Source organism: Eutrema salsugineum, unplaced genomic scaffold (genome assembly GCF_000478725.1).
Source record: "Eutrema salsugineum unplaced genomic scaffold, Eutsalg1_0 scaffold_3, whole genome shotgun sequence".
Classification (NCBI taxonomy): domain Eukaryota; kingdom Viridiplantae; phylum Streptophyta; class Magnoliopsida; order Brassicales; family Brassicaceae; genus Eutrema; species Eutrema salsugineum.
In genome coordinates, this window is record NW_006256756.1 from 7,912,979 (window position 1) to 7,930,685 (window position 17,707).

At 33.5% G+C, this 17,707-nt stretch overlaps 1 protein-coding gene and 1 non-coding gene across 7 annotated transcripts; both read left to right on the forward strand.

Annotated features, from left to right (window-relative positions):
- Positions 1-1,130: 1,130 nt before the first annotated feature.
- LOC18014324 (AT-rich interactive domain-containing protein 2) lies at positions 1,131-13,172 on the forward strand. 6 transcript variants are annotated; one of them, XR_002898787.1, is made up of 5 exons: positions 1,131-1,246; positions 1,690-1,762; positions 2,062-2,779; positions 2,871-2,956; positions 12,986-13,172. XR_002898787.1 is itself a non-coding variant. In XM_006397073.2 (4 exons), the coding sequence occupies exons 1-3, from the start codon at positions 1,185-1,187 to the stop codon at positions 2,905-2,907; spliced, it is 981 nt and encodes a 326-aa protein (XP_006397136.2). In that variant the 5' UTR covers positions 1,131-1,184; the 3' UTR covers positions 2,908-2,956; positions 9,604-9,940. The 6 variants fall into 6 exon arrangements, 4 of the variants coding, with proteins under 4 accessions (XP_006397136.2, XP_024010170.1, XP_024010171.1 ...); XR_002898788.1 differs by lacking the exon at positions 12,986-13,172 and adding an exon at positions 9,604-9,940; XM_006397073.2 differs by lacking the exon at positions 12,986-13,172 and adding an exon at positions 9,604-9,940 and having other exon boundaries at positions 2,062-2,956.
- A 799-nt stretch (positions 13,173-13,971) lies between these two features.
- On the forward strand, positions 13,972-14,077 carry LOC112085694. The gene has a single exon (XR_002898994.1). It is a non-coding gene; the product is annotated as a small nucleolar RNA R71 (small nucleolar RNA).
- Positions 14,078-17,707: the final 3,630 nt, after the last annotated feature.

The window sequence follows — 17,707 nt, forward strand, 5'->3', positions numbered from 1 at the left end:
GAGAGAGAGAGAGAGAGAGAAAAAGAGAGAATTTGAGTTTAAAGCTTTCAGAGACATGTAGATGGAGAGAGAGAGAAAGTGAGTTGAGAGAAATAGAGAGAGAGAGTATGAGAAAGGGGAAAGAGAGAGAGTTAAACATTCCAGGTTCATGACATTAAATCTATGTTAGTTCGTTTTTTCTGTATTTCTATTTTTTATGTCCGAAACACTTTTTACTTTAAATGTAGTTGTCTAAATCGTATGATATATACAACTTAGGACGAGGGAGAAAAGGAGAGAGTGAGAGAGAAATATTTAAACAGAGGGAGGGGGAGAGAGAGAGAATGATAGGGAGGGATGCATGGAGGGGGAGAGAGAGAGTTAAAGTTTTCAGGTACATGTATTTGATTGATAGAATATGAAGTTACCGACTATAAAGAAAAACAAGAAGAATATGAAGTCAAAGAGAACAAAGAAGACGAAGGCGATGAAGAAGAAGAAGAAGTAGAAGAGGAAGAAGAAAAGGATAAGATGTGGAAAACACGAAGAAGAAGAATATGTGATAAAAAAACCTAAAAAAATAAGAAATAAGAAAATACACAGAATGAAGAAGAAATAAAAGAAAATGAAAGGAAACTAAGAATACGTGAGAGAAGAAAGAGAGATAAAGATTGAAGACTATGAAAAAAAACAAGGAAAATATGATAAAGAAGAAAAATTAAAAAATAAATAAGAGGAAAAAAATGATGAAAAACGATTATGTGGAGACGAAGAACTTACTTTTTTCTTACTTCAATTGGTTTGTGAATTTTATACATTTATTTGGTAGGTATTTAGGTCTTTAGGTTTTTAATTTTAGATAGTGTTTATTTTTGGATTTGTTTTATTTTATCATGTATGTCTTAAAACATTTTTGTTTTAATTTTTTTAAAAATCAGTTTATAACATTATGTTGTACGTTTTTAAAATTTTGATGCACACGCAAGGCGCGAACCAAACACCTAATAAATTCTCAAAACCCTAAATTCTTTAAACAATAGACCCTTGTAAGAGACCCCAATGTGATGCCCTAACCCATTTTTATCTCTTTCACGTGATGTGCACATGTTTCACTAACCCTTCTTCTTCTTCTTGATTCGACAAACTTCTTTAGATCGGAAAATTCGCTTAACAACAACATCCGCAAAACTCTATGATATGCTTCGATGCTCATTCTCCCTCTTGACACAAACATCTCCTTAATCGATTCTCACCTTCGATTTTTCAGGTCTGATTCGTTTCTCGATTTTTTCTGGGTTTCTCCTTCTTTGCGACGAAAATTTAGTTTGGATTTTGCTTCTCAATGAATTCTCCTTGATCAGGCGAGATTTCTTTATAATCTCTTCACAGCTTATGGGTATGATTGATTTCTCTCTCAAAATTTTGTTTACGTAGAAGCTCCTGATTGTCCTCATCAGTTCTCTCTGTTTTTGCCGTCATTGATGTTTCGATCAGTCTTCATTGGATCTATTTCTTTGTTGAGTTTTCTCTGAAATTGAATGTGTCTCTGTCTGATTTTTGTTGATCACATCTTGATTTCTTCATTCATAACAAGTCTCCAGTCTTTTTCCTTTACATCTTCTTTGAAACAAAACTCTTCCAATTGATTGCTTTGTTCTTTTCTTTGCTTTGTTCATCTCTGTCTTCAAGTCTGTTTTCTTGCATCTGTAGGATCGCTACTACGAATATTTCACTGATGTCAAGTTTAACAGTGAGAAGGGTAACAGGTGAAGATATAAAACTGGTAACAAAAACATCGCTTTACTTCTTATAATGAATTTTCATGTTTCTCTCGAAAGTTACAATCATTTGCATATTTTGATTGGTTTCCTAGAGATTGCATTTGTTGGTTTGTTAGAGATTGTATCTTTGTGCATTCTTTGAGAATGCGATACAAATTGTCTTTCCTAAGCTCTGGTGTGTAAATTTCGTTAGAAAAAATGTTCCAAAAGACAGATTGTCTTTACCAGCCAAAAGACAGATTGCCTTTACAGGCAAAACACATTGTCTCGGTGGCTCTGATGAATCTCTATCTCTTGTCAGAGCAAAAAGACACGGGAGCAGCCTTGGAATGATGATGCATTGTCTACAAATCATGGAAAGTCTTTAGAGAATGCGAACGATTCAAGATTTGAGAAGAAACGCCAGAAACTGACATCTTGTGTTCCATCCTCACATCCCTGCTTTACTTCACGACAAACTACTGATTCTTTAAACCCACTAAACCGTAGAGATGATAGCTTGAAGACTTTCGAATATGTATCCCCTAAAGATGTTAGCGCAAAGACTCTCAAAGATGTTGCCCCTGGCTCAAGCAAAACCAGACCATTTATCCCAATTGGTCCTAGTTTCCAAGCTGAAATTCCGGTTTGGATTGCCCCTACCAAGAAGGGCAAATTTTATGGTAGTCCTGGAGATTCCGACACTCTTAGATGGTTAGGAACTGGTGTGTGGCCAACATATAGCCTAAAGAAGAAAGTTCACTACAAAAAAGTCGGCCAAGGAAGATCCGACTCTTGTTCTTGTGCCTGTCCAAGATCAACCAGTTGCATAAAACAACACATAAAAGAAGCACGGGAGCTTTTAGAAAAAGAAATTGACCGTGCTTTCTATACTTGGAAGTTTGATCAAATGGGTGAAGTTGGATCAAAATCATGGACCATCAAAGAAGGTCAAAGGTTCGAAGCTCTTGTGGAAAATAATCCTTTGTCAAATAGTGAAGGATTTTGGGAATCTGCTTCCAAAGCTTTCCTAAGGAAAAGTGAGAAGGATCTCCGTAGTTACTATTATAATGTTTTTCTCATCAACCGTATGAGATTGCTTGCTAACTCTTCTGATGACCACATCGATAGCGATGATGACCACAACGGTCACTTCTTAGAAGGATGAAGGCCTTGTCTATAATCGTAACCGATGCAGATATCTCTCTGGATTACAGGTAATCTAATCCTCCGTTCTACTAGTAACTCTAGTATCCAGGTTCTTGATACGTAGTAATTCAAGAACATGTTTTTTTCTCCTCCTTAAGCGTCTGGGACTTTTCAAAAATAGATCTTTAGACCATGTTTATTAGAGAGACTCATGTGGGTCTCTTAAGAATTATTTAAGTAATATTGTTTAGTTAAGATACCTATTAAGAAATTTTGGTTTATTTAGAGGTACATTGGAGAAATCGTAATGGGTATCTTAAAAGAAGAAATTTATATAAAAGGAGTTTTTTAATTGAAAATAACAAAGGTACATATTATTTGAAAACAACACAAATTTAACAGATAATTATTAATATTTGAAACAACACAAATTTAGCAATAAAACTTAGATATCGACTTGATTACTTCCAAATTTTTGCCAAATATGCTCAACCAAATCCGCTTTCAGTTGTTCATCCATTTGTTTATCCCAAACTCTAGTCCGTCTAACGAACACATCAGCAATATTTGTAGGCATGTCACTAGAATATGAGAGATCAACATGTGAATTTCCGTTTCTTTCTCCTTGTTGGAATTCAGAAACATTTTGTAGAGTGTATCTATCTCATTTATCATCTACTATCATGTTGTGGAAAATGATGCATGCTCTCATAATCTTTCCAATTTTCGCTTTGTCCCAACTAAGAGCTGGATTTTTAATAATAGCAAATCGAGCTTGCAAGACTTCAAAAGCACGCTCGACATTTTTTCGAACGCCTTCTTGATAAATAGCAAAACAAGATGCTTAGACCCTAGGGAAGTTTAATAGATTGGATATCAGACATAAGGAATTGGATTTTGAGTTCAATCGACTCAAACCACAAACCATAAAAATTTCATTTAGAGGAAGATGATAGAACAAATCGACGAAAGTGGAACCATAGATGAAATCGCTTACCTCCAATATAGCCTCGTCAGGCGTTTCTTTGATCGGAAACGGAGAGAATCGGTGCAGAAGATTTGGACTCCAAAAAGTCGAAATGTTTCGTCGGGGAAGAAATGGAAAAGAGAAAGGAAAAAAAATATTTGGGTCGCGATTTCTCCAGCCAATCACGACTCGACACGTGGTGTCTAAGAGACGTTTCTCCTGGATGCGAAATAAGAGACGTTTTTCGCGTGTTAAGCCATTTTCTATTTATTTTTTGGACCCAAAAATGTTAAGAGAACCAGTAAAAAATGACCGATAAACATGTTCTTATAGGGAAAAACACCAGTTAAATGGATTTTTCTTAAATAATCAATTCCTAGTTTTTTTTTATTCTCCATGAACCTTGGAGAGATATGTTTCACTCATGAAACATACAATATCGTGAATATTTTGAATCTGGAACCTTTATATTCTTAGATATTCTGAGGATATTAGGTAAATGTTCAAGGTTATCCCTTTTATTCTTTTATGGGCATCAAATATTCTCGATTAATATGGGGCATTCTGTTTATTATTATATGGGTTTTAAGAAGAAAGAAGAAACAATGTCATATTACTTAATCGATTTACATTGGTTTTTTCACATCGTTTATCCGTTTTGTTAATCGATTTACGACGTGTCTAATTTGACTCAGTTAACAGACTTTGAGCTTGTTTATTTTCTTAGTTGTCATTTTCATCCAAGTAATTTCCAACTGCTCCATCTCAATGATACATCTGAATACGCTTATCATTTAGTTAAAGTTCTTCTAAAAAGATATTACTTTTTTTTTTACTTTTTTTTTTTTTTGGTTTTTTATAAATTCCTCCAATAGAACATCTGAAATGAGTAGATGGAAAAATGTAGATCTAAATCAAAAATAATATGAGACTTCATTTTGCTTATAAGATTTTTCCGTAATTTTTTAGGTCTAGTTATGAGGTAAAATAAATAAGCAAGATCATCACATGTTTTTTTTAAAAAAAAAATTATGAATAGGCAAAATAAGCAAGATCAACACAATTTTGGCAAAAAAAAAAAAATTATGTTTTGATGAATAACAGCATTTTGTGGTTTTAGAATGAAAAATAAATTTTGCGGTTTTAGTAAAAAAAAATAGTAATTTCGTGGTTTTGGTGGTAAAATGTAATCTTGAGTTTTTGACGTGAAAATAAAATTTCATAGTTCAGGCATTCATAGGTTTTGGTGGTAAAATGTAATCTTGAGTTTTTGCTAAATAATTGTAAAGTGTCATTTATGTCTTCTTCGTTTGCTCATCTGGAATTTGAATCCAAGTTATCCATCTAAATAAAGGTATATTCATCATTTGTCATTTTAGACTTAACAATCTCTATTCAAATGATCCAGTTTGGTTCAGCCAAATGATTTTGAAAAAATTGACCTATATTTTTAAAATCATTCAACTGAGCCATCTAGATGTTTCTCATTTATTGCACTAAACGAACATCAATTCAATGACTAAAAAAAAATACAAACATCAATTCTTATCTTCATTCAGATGAATGAGCTGAATGAACAAACAAACACATCTTTTAATAATTTAAAATATTTATGCAACAGTTCATATTTTGAATGGCCAAAATTTAAAAGCTCATATGTTTTTTTCACAATTTTAACTTAATATATTAGGTTTTACTTTTGATCAGTCAGATCTAGAACTTTTTTTAGTCGGGACATAGTATTATAAATAACAAAAATAATTTATATAAAATATCTTTAGTTATCCTACAAGCTTCCATAATTTGGAATTTTTTTTTCACTATTTCATTTGTCACTTTCTCAAGCAATTAGTTTTTAACAAAACAAACCACATAAGTTTAACAACTAATCACTCATTCGGTTCCGTAAGACAGTCTTTACAATCTTCATTCCACCAAAATATCTTTCAATTGTAGCGATGGCTACAGGTAAAGTCAAAACTAGCTTCAAAAATCAGTAAACCAAAAGATGCAAAAATGTTTCTTTGTTTCCACCATAATCCGTGCAAGATCTTCAAGATTCTTCAAATAAGACAACCTTTCATCTTCATCGATATTGTCGATTTATACACCAAGTTAATGCTTAAAAGATACCCGTTCAACGTGATTAAATTTTTCTAGATAAAACTCAGACAATCTCATAACTTTCAACTGATCAAACTCATGAAAAGAATCAATAGGGTTCAAAGATTCAATGCAACCAACTAATTCAGTATTTTTCTTATTAAAAAGATCATAAAACTCTTGAATTTACATATCCAATACTGTGCAAGTTGGTTTTGTTGCTTCCAATTTTTCTTCCATATCCAATAGAATTGTCTTATAATTCTCACAATATGAAGAAATTTTGTTGATAAGAGATTTCCATCTATTATTCATGAGCTTGTACAATTGTTGTTTGGTGGATTTCACTAGTGACATAGCATTCATAATATCTTGGTCTTTCTTTGTAAAGTCTTCGATAAATTATTTGTGAGTCCAAATAGAAGCAGCATCGACTGTAAATAGAACTCAAAATCAAAAGTGTGAAAGTATTTGATAAGACCATTAGCTTGGTGTGTTTTAATACTATTAGTTTCATCACTTTCGACATACTCCAACACTTTAATGATAGAAGAAAGTAGATCAACCAACCGCAATAATGTTTATAGTAAGATCCCAACGAGTTTTACCGGATGAATGGAAAGCTCCTAAATCAACTTTTTTCATGTTTTAATTTCACGAGTTTTGATTTTTTTTCTTAATCCTTTTTCGATAGTCTTCTTGAACCATATCCTTTCTCTTGCAAGAAGCTCCAACAACATTTACAAGACCGCAATCATGTCAAAGAAATCCTTAACTTCAAAATATTTTTTAGCTATTGCAATAAGTTCTCAACCCATTGAATTCACCCTTCACATTACACGCTCCATCGTACCCCTGCCCTCTTAAATTGTCATACTCAATCCATGTTTAACAAAAAAATGAATCAACAACATAATTGAGAGATAAAGACGATGTTTCTTTCACATGAACAAGACCAATAAAACTTTCTTTAATTATCCCATGTTTATCAGCAAAGCAAAAGACCACTGCAATTTGCTCTTTATCAGAAACATATGCAGATTCATCCACCAACAAACAAAATACATCATGATCAACTTCTTGAATAACTGACTCAATAACTTCCTCTGTAAAACAATGAACTATGCTGTCAGCTATTCAAGAAGTTGATCATGGTTTATTTTGTTTATTGGTGGATGAATCTGCAGATATTTTTGTTAAAGAGCAAATGACAGTTGTCTTTTGCTTTGTTGACAAACATGGGATAGTTAAAGTTTACTAGCCTTGTTCATGTGAAAGAAACATCGTCTTTATCTCTAAAATGTGTTGATTCATTGTTTGCTAAACATGGATTGAGTATGAACAAGTAAAGAGTGCAAATGTACGATGGAGCGAGTAATATGAATGATGAATTCAATGGGTTGAGAGAAAATAAATTTGCCTATTATGTTCACTATTATGTTCACTATTTTACTCATCAATTTCAATTGGTTGTTATTGCAATAACTAAAAAAAAATTTGAAGTTGAGGATTTATTTGACATGATTGTTGTCTTGTTAAATGTTGTCGGAGTTTCTTGCAAGAGAAAGGATATGGTTTGAGGAAAAGTCCAAAAAAGGAATTAAGACAAGTAAATGGTTGAATCATGAGCTTTCATTTCAAAGATCCGGTAAACTCGTTGGGGATCTTACTATAAAACATTATTGCGGTTGGTTGATCTATTTCCTTATATCATTAAAGTGTTCGAGTATGTTGAAAGCGATGAGACTGATAGTATTAAAAGACGTCAAGCTAATGGTCTTCTCAAATACTTTCACACTTTTAATTTTATGTTCTATTTACATAAATAATTTATCGAAGGCTCTGCAAAGGAAAGACTAACATATTCTGAATGCTATGTCACCAATGAAATCCTCCAAGTAAAAATTGTACAATCTCAGGAGTAATATATGGTAATCTCTTATCAACAAAATTTCTTATTTTTGTGAGAATTATAAGACACAGCTCTTGGATATTGAAGAAAAATTCATTGATTCAAAGAAGGCAAGAATGGGAAGCAACAAAACTAACTTGCATCATTACAAGGTGAAATGCTTTTACACTATATTGGATATGCAAATTCAAGAGTTTAATGATTCTTTTGATTAGGTAAATACTGAATTACTTGGTTACAATGAATCTTTGAGCCCCATTGATTCATTTCATGTGTTTGATTAGCTGGAAGTTATGATATTGTCTGAGTATTATCCATAAGATTTTAGTCATGTTGAGTGGATATCTCTTGAGCATCAACTTGGTATATACATCGATAATGTTCGGGAATATGTAAGATTTTCTAATTTGAAGGATCTGAAGGATCTTGGAGATCTTGCACGGGTTATGGTCGAGACAAAAAAAATATCTTTTGAATCTTCTGGTTTACCGATTTTTGAAGCTAGTTTTGACTCTACTTGTAGTCACCGCTATAGTTGAAAGATGTTTTTCTAGGATGAAGATTGTGAAGAATATCTTACATAGTCGAATGAGTGATCAGTTTTTAAATGGTTGTGTGTCGCTTGTTTTGTTGAAAAAGTATTGTTTGAGAAAATGACAAACAAAGTAGTGATGAAAAGGTTCCAACATATGGAGCTTCATATGATAACTTGTATGCTTAGTTTAAGATATTTTATAAAATTATTTATGTCATTTATAATATTATGTCTCCGATTAAAAAAGTTTTAGAATTGTCACTGCTATGCACTACATTTAGTGTGGTCACAATTTATCTTTTATTATGTTTTTCATATCTAAAAATATTTATAGTATCTTGGAAAAATAATAATAGTATATTGGGTGGATAATTCATATAGAGGAGAATTTCACCCTAAATGTTTTGGAATTTTATATTTGATAATTTTTTTGGTAAAATTTTCCATTATTTGAGAGATCCATGTGACATATTAGCAATGTTTTAAGAGCATCTGCAGTGGGAGTCTTATAGAGTCTCTCACCATGAAAAAAAAATAAAATAAAAAGTAAAGAGAGAAAATAAGATGAGTAATTTTATTTTTTGGATAAACAAGTATTCTACATAATTATTTGTGCTATTTTTGAAATTTTTAATTTAGGGTGCTAAGATTGAAAAACAAATTGTGTTATTTTAGAATATTCATCAATTAAAAATATAAAACAAATAAATAAAATAAATTAAGAATATATAATCATTAAGCTTTATGTTTTATTTAAGGTTTAGGGTTGGGTTTCATTTATTTTATTATTAGTGATTTTATATTTTTATTTGTTTATTTAAATTTTCTAATTTGTATTTAAATATAATATCAGATGTCACATTTTATTATAAGAGGGTTGAATAAAGTGGTTTACCCCTAAAAGTTTTTAGATTCCATTTTAAAGTAACTCCAAAATGGATGTGTTATACTTCTACCTCACTCCATTTTTTCCTCTAAAATGGAATTCTGACTGAAAAATGAGTAACTTTATTTTTTACTACCATATTTTAAGTAACTATAATTTTTTACTCCATTTTGGAGTGAAATATGAAGTAGAGTTGGAGATAATTTTGCTTCAAACTCTATTTTCGAATGAAATTTGTAGTAGAGTTGGAGATGATATGAGATATTCTCAAACTACATGTTTCATTTATTACTCATTTTCTCTTTCATAAAGGTGGTACAACAACAAACGTATAAGAGGTTTTTGTGGTAAAAGAGAAGGAAATAAGAATTTGGATGAGTGAATAGCCCAACTTCCGGTCACCTGTGTGGATGTGTGGATTACTTTTCCCCAACCTTGACCTTTCCAAAGTGCTGATCTTCGGACAAGATGAAGAAAGATTAATCGCTCACTCCTTTCTGATTTTTTGGTTTTTTGACAGCATGGCATGTATTGTGAAATATGAGGATACTGGGGACCAATGGCCTTTGCTAGGTCTCTTGGTTTCGTAAGTTCCAAATTCGAGTGTGAAAGTCTAGGATATTTGAATCGTAAATCCAAGAATAACCAGCATGACTCAAATGATCATATTCATGAACTACATGTGGCAACACATAACTCGTCCACGAAAGAATGAACATATTTATTTTAAACACCTTACATGGACCATGACTTGGGTGAAAAGGAAAAATGAATTTGTTCATATAATTGGGTTTGAATGATGACCAAAGGAATGACCAATAATAAAATTTTCTTCATTCTTAAAAACAACACTATTTTACAAGTAGCTTTTAATACACATTGTTTGTTTTCAATTGATAAAATACTTCAACTATTTAAAATTTAAAGAAAAAAATACACAAACTATTTTATTTCTCCAAAAAACAAACATACTGTTTATAACACCTAGTTTAATACCCAAACATTAAAAAATTATTGGTTTTACACTAGTTCCATCAAATCCGTTAACTCGTCAAACATGAGTTAAAACATACTGTTTGTATTAAATATAAAAAAACCTTAAAAATATATAGATTATATAAGATCTGGAATAATTTTTTTTTATTGTTCCCTAAACAATGTTTTGTAATTCTGTTCAATAAATTGACTGAGTTGATGGATCCGGTATAAAATTATGGGAGAATTGCTTTTATAATGCTAATTGAATTAGCATTTGTCTCTTTGATGTTTTATAAATAAAATTTGTCTCTTTAATATTTAATTAAAATTTAATCTAATTATACCCCTTAATTCCGAATTAATAAATTAATTAATTTTTAAATAATGTTTTATAAATAAAAAACAAGTAGAAAAGAGTTTCTACTCAAAGCATAAAGAAAAACCTACTAAACCCCGATACTATCTTTTCCCCGTGTCTACACCTTTTTCTCCGATTACAGTCACCGGAAAAGCAATTTTTGGTAATTAATCTAGCTCGTTTTTCTTCATCAGCCACAAAAATCAATTTCTTATTTGTCTCTGATTTTCATTAACCACAAATAACATAAATATGTAGCACGTTTGAAGCAGAAGATATGTAAACTTAAAGAAAATCTGCTTGATCAATGTGAAAGAAGAAGAAGAGAACAATGACAGTCAAAAAAAAAAGAAAAAAAAAACGTCAAGAACAGATTAAAAACATGGAAAAAAAAGATTTTTGAAATCTTTTAGATATCAGAGTTAACTAGTTTTCCTAGATTTTCTCAGAATTTGGTAGAAGATGTATTATACGTTAATGTAGAATGAAGACAATATGTAGAAGAACCGTTTTACAATAACGTAGAACCTGGTCTAACAGGTAGAAGATGTATTTTACCAATATGTAGAATATAGTATATCCAATAGAACTTGTAATCCAATGTAATATATAATATATGTAATATATAGAATTTCTTTTCCACCAATCGGTAGAATATATAAAGACCTATAGAAAACGACTTCTATAGGCTGGTAGGATATGTGGAAAAACTATAAAAATGAGATTCTACGTGGACATAGAACATAGAACATGCATTCTACCAAGCGTAGAACGAATTTTTAAAATATTTTTAAAATATTTTTTTTTTCATAAATAATATCCAAAAATAATTTTAATTTCTTTTTAGGTATTTTCGAAAATTTTAAATATAATTTCGAATTTATTTTTAATTATAACTGCCATAATTGATTTAAAATGGTAACTATATCAAAAATAACCAAAAAATAGAAAACATTAAAGATAAAAATGTTAATTCAATTGACATATAAAAGCAATTCTCCCAATTATTTTGATATAGTTCCCTAAACAACATTCCAAATCACTCCAAAATAGTCAGTGTACTTTTTTCCAAAATTTATATAGTTGATGTATTTTAAATATTTGTTTCCGCTTTAATTTCGTACCTATGAAGCAATAGAAAAAAAATTATTCCTCATAAAATTTTAGGAGCAAATGTACATTGAGAATCTAAAAAAGTTATAGATAAATATTAAATTTTCGGACTCAACAATACGTTAGTATATAAATAGAATATAAATTTAAATGAACCTTACATTTTTTATTAATATTTGGTTAAATAAATTGGAAAAGAATAAAATTATATTAAAAAATAAATTCATATCAATTAATCTGATAACTAATTATTTGAAGAATATATTTTACATGAAATTAATTTTCTGAAAATTATTTTTGAGTTAAAATCAATATTATGTCCCTCATTTAAATTTAATAAGATTATATTAATTATTCTAATAATTGATTTGCAGTTTAAAGTGTGTTTTTAGTATTCAGATTAACATGACATATATAAGATGGAAGAAAGTCGTAGTGGTGTTTTGACATATAGGTTTCATGGATATTAACGATAGGATGAGGATCTATGTATTCTTTTCTTTTAGTGACAATTTCCGTATTCAATTTCGGTGATCTTGACAATGTAGCATCAAGCAAATTTTGTTACATTGTGTTGGTGAGAAAAGACCTAGCACATGAGAGATTTTTCCGTACTTGGTTTGGTCAAATGATTTTTGTGTGATGAGCGTGAGTCCAGAAAAATCCCTCATGTGCTATGTATTAACTCACTAGTACAATGCAAAACATTAGTTTGATGCTGCATTGTATAAGATAACAACAAATATGATAATGGTCTATAAAAGAAAGGAAAACATTGAGTTCATGAAAAAAGGCCCCCGTCTTATCGTTGATATCTATGAAACCTAACTCTCAAAATAGGTTGCAGGAAGTAGCCTGAACAAAACTGTTTGAAAATGTCTATTTTGCCGTCTAGACAACGAACAGTTCAGAAACAAGTGGTAAGATCACATTCCCTTCATTTTCCCTTTAAGTGAGGCTCAGCAGATAACATATTGGTGAAGCACTACGAAAATGTTGATTTAAATAGTAAAATATAGTGGAAATCTCTTTGACTCAATGGTTGATATAGGTTCATTAATACTTTTACACCAAATAATCTGGATTTTTTTAATAGAAAATGCGATTTATTATTTTATTAACTGCAAGTTATTGGAGACAAGGTTACATGAAATTTTCAACGTGGTGCACGAAAATCCGTTTAACATGTATACAGCCAGGCAAATGGTCTTGATCTCACATTGCCTTTAACTTTGTATTCCACAGCTCCACCATCAAACTTCCATGGAGTGAGAGCTAAGACTTGAGAAGAAGAAGACCCAAGAGTGAATGGTTTAATGCTTGTTGGGCGCTTGTCTTGGGACTCTGAACCATTGCTTTTGTTGCTGCTGATCTCTTTCTCACCTGGTGTAGGAGGTGGAGATTCCAAGCAATCCTCATCATCACTAAAGAACTTCTCACCATCAATGAACTCAAGATCAAGCTCTCTTTGGTGTTCTTTCTTTTTCTCACAAGCAGCAAACGGCTGATCCTTCTCTTTCATTCCACAAATCCCCACATACGTCATCTCAAAGTTTTGAAACTCATCACAGAGACTTACAGACACATAAGCTGGCGGTTCAATAGCTTTTTCTTCTTTCTGAAGCTGTTGTTCGGCCTTTTCTTCAGCAGCAATCTGAACTTTATCTCTAGAAGCTCCATGGACGTCTTTTATAGCTAAAACTTCAGTTCCAAGGGTCACCTCTCCACTGAGTTGCTCAATGTTCTCATTGTCTTGTGAAGAAAGACCTCTAAGAGCAATGTCTTCTTGTGGACTAAAGAGTACACGTTCTATCTCCTTTACAGCAGCTTCATGATCTTTGCTTTCCATGTGATTCACATGAGAGGTTAAAATCGCTATTTTGTTGTGGAGATCATTGTATGAACGCTTTACTCTTGTTGTGAGCTCATCTTGTCCCTTCAGAAGTTGTTGGAACATGCTGTTCAGCTCCATTTCTTGAGTCTTTAAAGCAGCTTGCTCTTGTGGAACAGACTCTTGCTGAAAACGAAGCTCCACCTCAGTTTTACCATCTTGACAATATTCAGTATCAAGCTCTTTGTATCTTTCATTGCTCTTGGCCAAATTCTCAACAAGTAACTCTCCTTGTTCTATGGTAAGAGTCGCAAAACGCCCATTGCTAGCTGCATCCAATGTCCATTTATGCTCTCTATCAACTCCCCAATAGAAGATACTAAGAATAGCTTCTTGTTGGAACCCATGATGGGGACAATCTCTAGTGTAGCCTTTAAGTCTCTCCCATGCTTCATCAAAGGTCTCATGGATTCTTTGTTTGAAGCCCAAGATGTCTTTCCTAGCTTGGATAGTCCTTTGTATGGGATAAAACCTTTGGAGGAAGATCATCTTGCAATCATACCAAGAGTTTACCAAGTGGGATGGTAATGCTCTCTCCCATTTTCTTGCCTTTTCTCCAAGTGAAAATGGAAACAAGATGAGCTTGATACTGTCTTGGGGCACTCCTCCAGTCCTAAATGTGTCACACAACCTCTCAAAGCAGTCCAAATGATCATATGGATTCTCCATACCAGACCCCAAGAACTTAGTTTCTTGAATCAACCTAACCAAGCTTGCTTTGATCTCATAGGCCGCAGCTTCAATTGGAGGAGGGTGGATGCCATACCTCTTTCCATGACTACAAGGAGTGTCACATCTTCCAACTGTTGGCGTTTTCTTTGGAGCTTGGGTCAGTGCTGGAGGTAGTGCTTGAAGTTGTGGCTGTTGTTGCGGTTTTGGGACTGGAATAATGCTCTTGTGGACGTCCATCTCCAACAGCTCAATAGAACGTGTCTTTCCATTTCTCTTCTTGTGAATTTGGTACCTTTCAAAGCTCAAGAGAATCAAGGAAGACAAGTTAGTAACAATGAAAAAGAGAAAATTCATCATCTCAAAGAGATGCATGCTCTTAGTGATATACATTAACATGGTGAAAATAAAAGCTTAGTAAAACAAAAGAAAACAATGACTTGATCTCAAGAAGATCCAAATTTCTAATGCTAGAATGAATTCTCCAATTGGCAACGGCACCAAACTGATAGCAGGAATTTTTCAATCCTTGATCAATTCCTCAACTACTCATGTCATTGTAGCACTTGAGGTATCAATCCAAATGGAGAGATTCTAGACACTAGAACTATGAGGAGCTATCTTAATTCAAGTCTAACAAGCAGATGAGTTGGTAACAAGGTGATCTAAAACATAAAACAAACAAAAAACAAGCAGTAATTTAAGAACAAGCAACAAGACAACAAAACAAAGATTCAGATTCAAAACAAAGAGAAAGCTAAACCTCTAGATGTGATCATTGATTAGGGTGCTTTAGAGATTTATTCATGATGCTAAGAACAATAATGCAATGCAAGTTACTCTTTAGTCTAGACTTCAAAAGCAGATTAATTCATTCCCATGACAATAATCTCTTTGTAAATCACTTAATCAAGATTAATTCACCTTAAGCAAGATCAAGCAATCAACAAGCATAAAGTATCAAGTCTAATAATGACCAAACGGTTTCTATTTCAAAGAGACCGAATCTTACACAGAAAGCAGCAACAAGCAATCACATGATCTCAAAACCAATTAACTTAGAAATCAAATCTAGACTAATCCTCTCATGAAGGCACTAATCTCTACACTAATCCACTTTCAAACCAAATCATCATTTGTGAAATATGAATCAGTGAGCATTAAGAAACAGTTCTAATATGTCATTCATGCATTTAACAAATCATTCCCATGATGAAAAAGGCATAAACCCTTAGCTTAGCTCATTCAGGCATTTCATCAAACACCTTGTGGGTGGAGAAATGACTAAGGTCTAGATCAGAGTGATGTGCAAAGATCTAGCATTAAGAGCAGCTAAATAAGGAAAGGAAATGAAGATCTAGAACCTAAACATCATAAACCGATCATCTAAGCACCCTAATCTACACACCTATAAGCTTAAAAGATAACTACTCACTAATCATGATTAACACACCATTTCCTTTGCAAGAGGTGATGTTAATCATGATTAGAAGTTGAGATCAGATGATGAAATGATAAGAAACAGCTTTCAGATAATGAAATCTCTTAGATATCTCTTAATCACGTCGGTTTTACACAGATAAGGAAAGAGAAACTAAGATAAAGGATAAGATAATGGATAACTAGGGTTTTAGTCTCTAAAAACTATTTATATAAAAGGGTGTGGGCCGGGTCAGCCCAAGACAAACTGGGTACTGACCCGCCCTTTCTGGGTTGCTGGAGCCACCCCTCGCCATCTGAAGAAGTCTCACACCGAGGGCCATACACCAGGGGGTCATGTGCTGGGTTGAAACTTTGATGAACACTTGAAGAACATGCATGAGACTTGGCCTTTGATCCGGTTAAAGCTTTGAAACGTGAAGAGAGTTTGTTTGTGATCTTGGTTGGAGAGATGAGGACCTCGGCATAACATGCCGAGGGGCTTGGTACCCGAGGTTTGTGTAACATAGGAGCTCGGCATAACATGCTGAAGGGTTCACGCCAAGGTCTGCTTCAACACTTAGTCGTTTTGTGAACATTTTGGTGATCAAGGGAGCCTTGGTGTTGAAAGACCGAAGTCCTACCTCGAGGTATAGTCCCAAGGCTTCGTAAACATGCCTCCTCGGCATACATGCCGAGGTATTCACGCCGAGGTAGGACACAACACTTAGCTTACAGTCGCATCTCTTAAAACCCGAATTGACCAGCTTCTCTTCTGTTCAGTGTAACTTTCAGCTCATAACTCCAAATGACCTAAAACCAGTTCCATGAGAAAGATAACTCATTCAGCTCAATCTTTGGTGAAAAAACTATCGGCGTTTGGGAAGTGGAGGGCTTCCTGGAGGGCTCATCTCCGCAGTGCATTTACACGATCAGAGAGAGGCGTCTAGACATGTGTCCATTCCGGAAACGGTAACTTCTTTCTCATAGATCCGAATTGAATGATCTCGGACGTTCTGGAACGAGGACTCAAATATCTTTGATTCTCATGAAGGCCTTGTAAACCGAATCGTCCTGTAAGTGCGCCGTCCTTTGCATTCTTCAGAGCTCATCGGGTCGGCCCAAGACGGCAGCGAGACAGGGGTTTCTTCCGATGAGCTCAACTTTCTGCTCACGCGTCCGAATTCCATTATTCCACTTGCTATGGAACCATGATCCAATCTTCTACAACTTTGATGAAGCCCCCGACAACTGAATCGGACCGGAAGGTTCCCCGGACAGGCGATCATTCAGGAGTATCGGATTGCTCCGGAATGGATGCGAGAGAGGTCTGTCTTCCGATTACCATATCTTTCAGATCCGTTGTCCAAATGCTTTGATTTTAACGGTTCTGAACTCTTGACTCAGTTATCTCCAACTTTTATGAAGACTCGGACAGCTGAATCGGCCGGCAAGATCTTCCGGTGACGCGATTTCAGAAATGTATCTGCACCCGGGATTTTTGGCCGAGAGACTTGACCGCGGTACGTGTTTTTGGCCGAGAAAGCTACCCGCGGGAAGGATTTTGGCCGAGGATCTTCGACCTTCAGTACAACATTTTGCCGAGAAACCCAAAATTGCTCTTTTTCACCATTTTTGATCATTCCAACTCCATTTCTTCATCTGAATCACATCCTCCACTCCAAATTGGCTCCAAAAGCACCTGTTTAACACTCCAAAACATTCAAAACTCTCTTGGACCTAATGTAATCTCCTAAGTCCTAAAACAATGCTTAAAGACCTAAAATGCATGAGATAAGACATGATTTGGACTAAAATGTGTACACTAAATGATGCAATTTATGAATATATCAGCCATAAGTCCAATACAAAACCTAATTTGGTTCACAATGGTCATACTTACAAAACAGCTATTAACATTACGTACAAGCACGCGATTCGTCCATGTTAGAAGGATTGAATTTATCCCCGATAATATTTTACTGACT

Coding starts and splice junctions, on each gene's coding strand:
- LOC18014324 (XM_006397073.2), top strand. CDS start 1,185: ATGCTCATTCTCCCTCTTGACACAAACATCTCCTTAATCGATTCTCAC. Junction 1,247..1,689: donor TCTCACCTTCGATTTTTCAG/GTCTGATTCGTT, acceptor TTGCATCTGTAG/GATCGCTACTACGAATATTT. Junction 1,763..2,061: donor CAGGTGAAGATATAAAACTG/GTAACAAAAACA, acceptor ATCTCTTGTCAG/AGCAAAAAGACACGGGAGCA.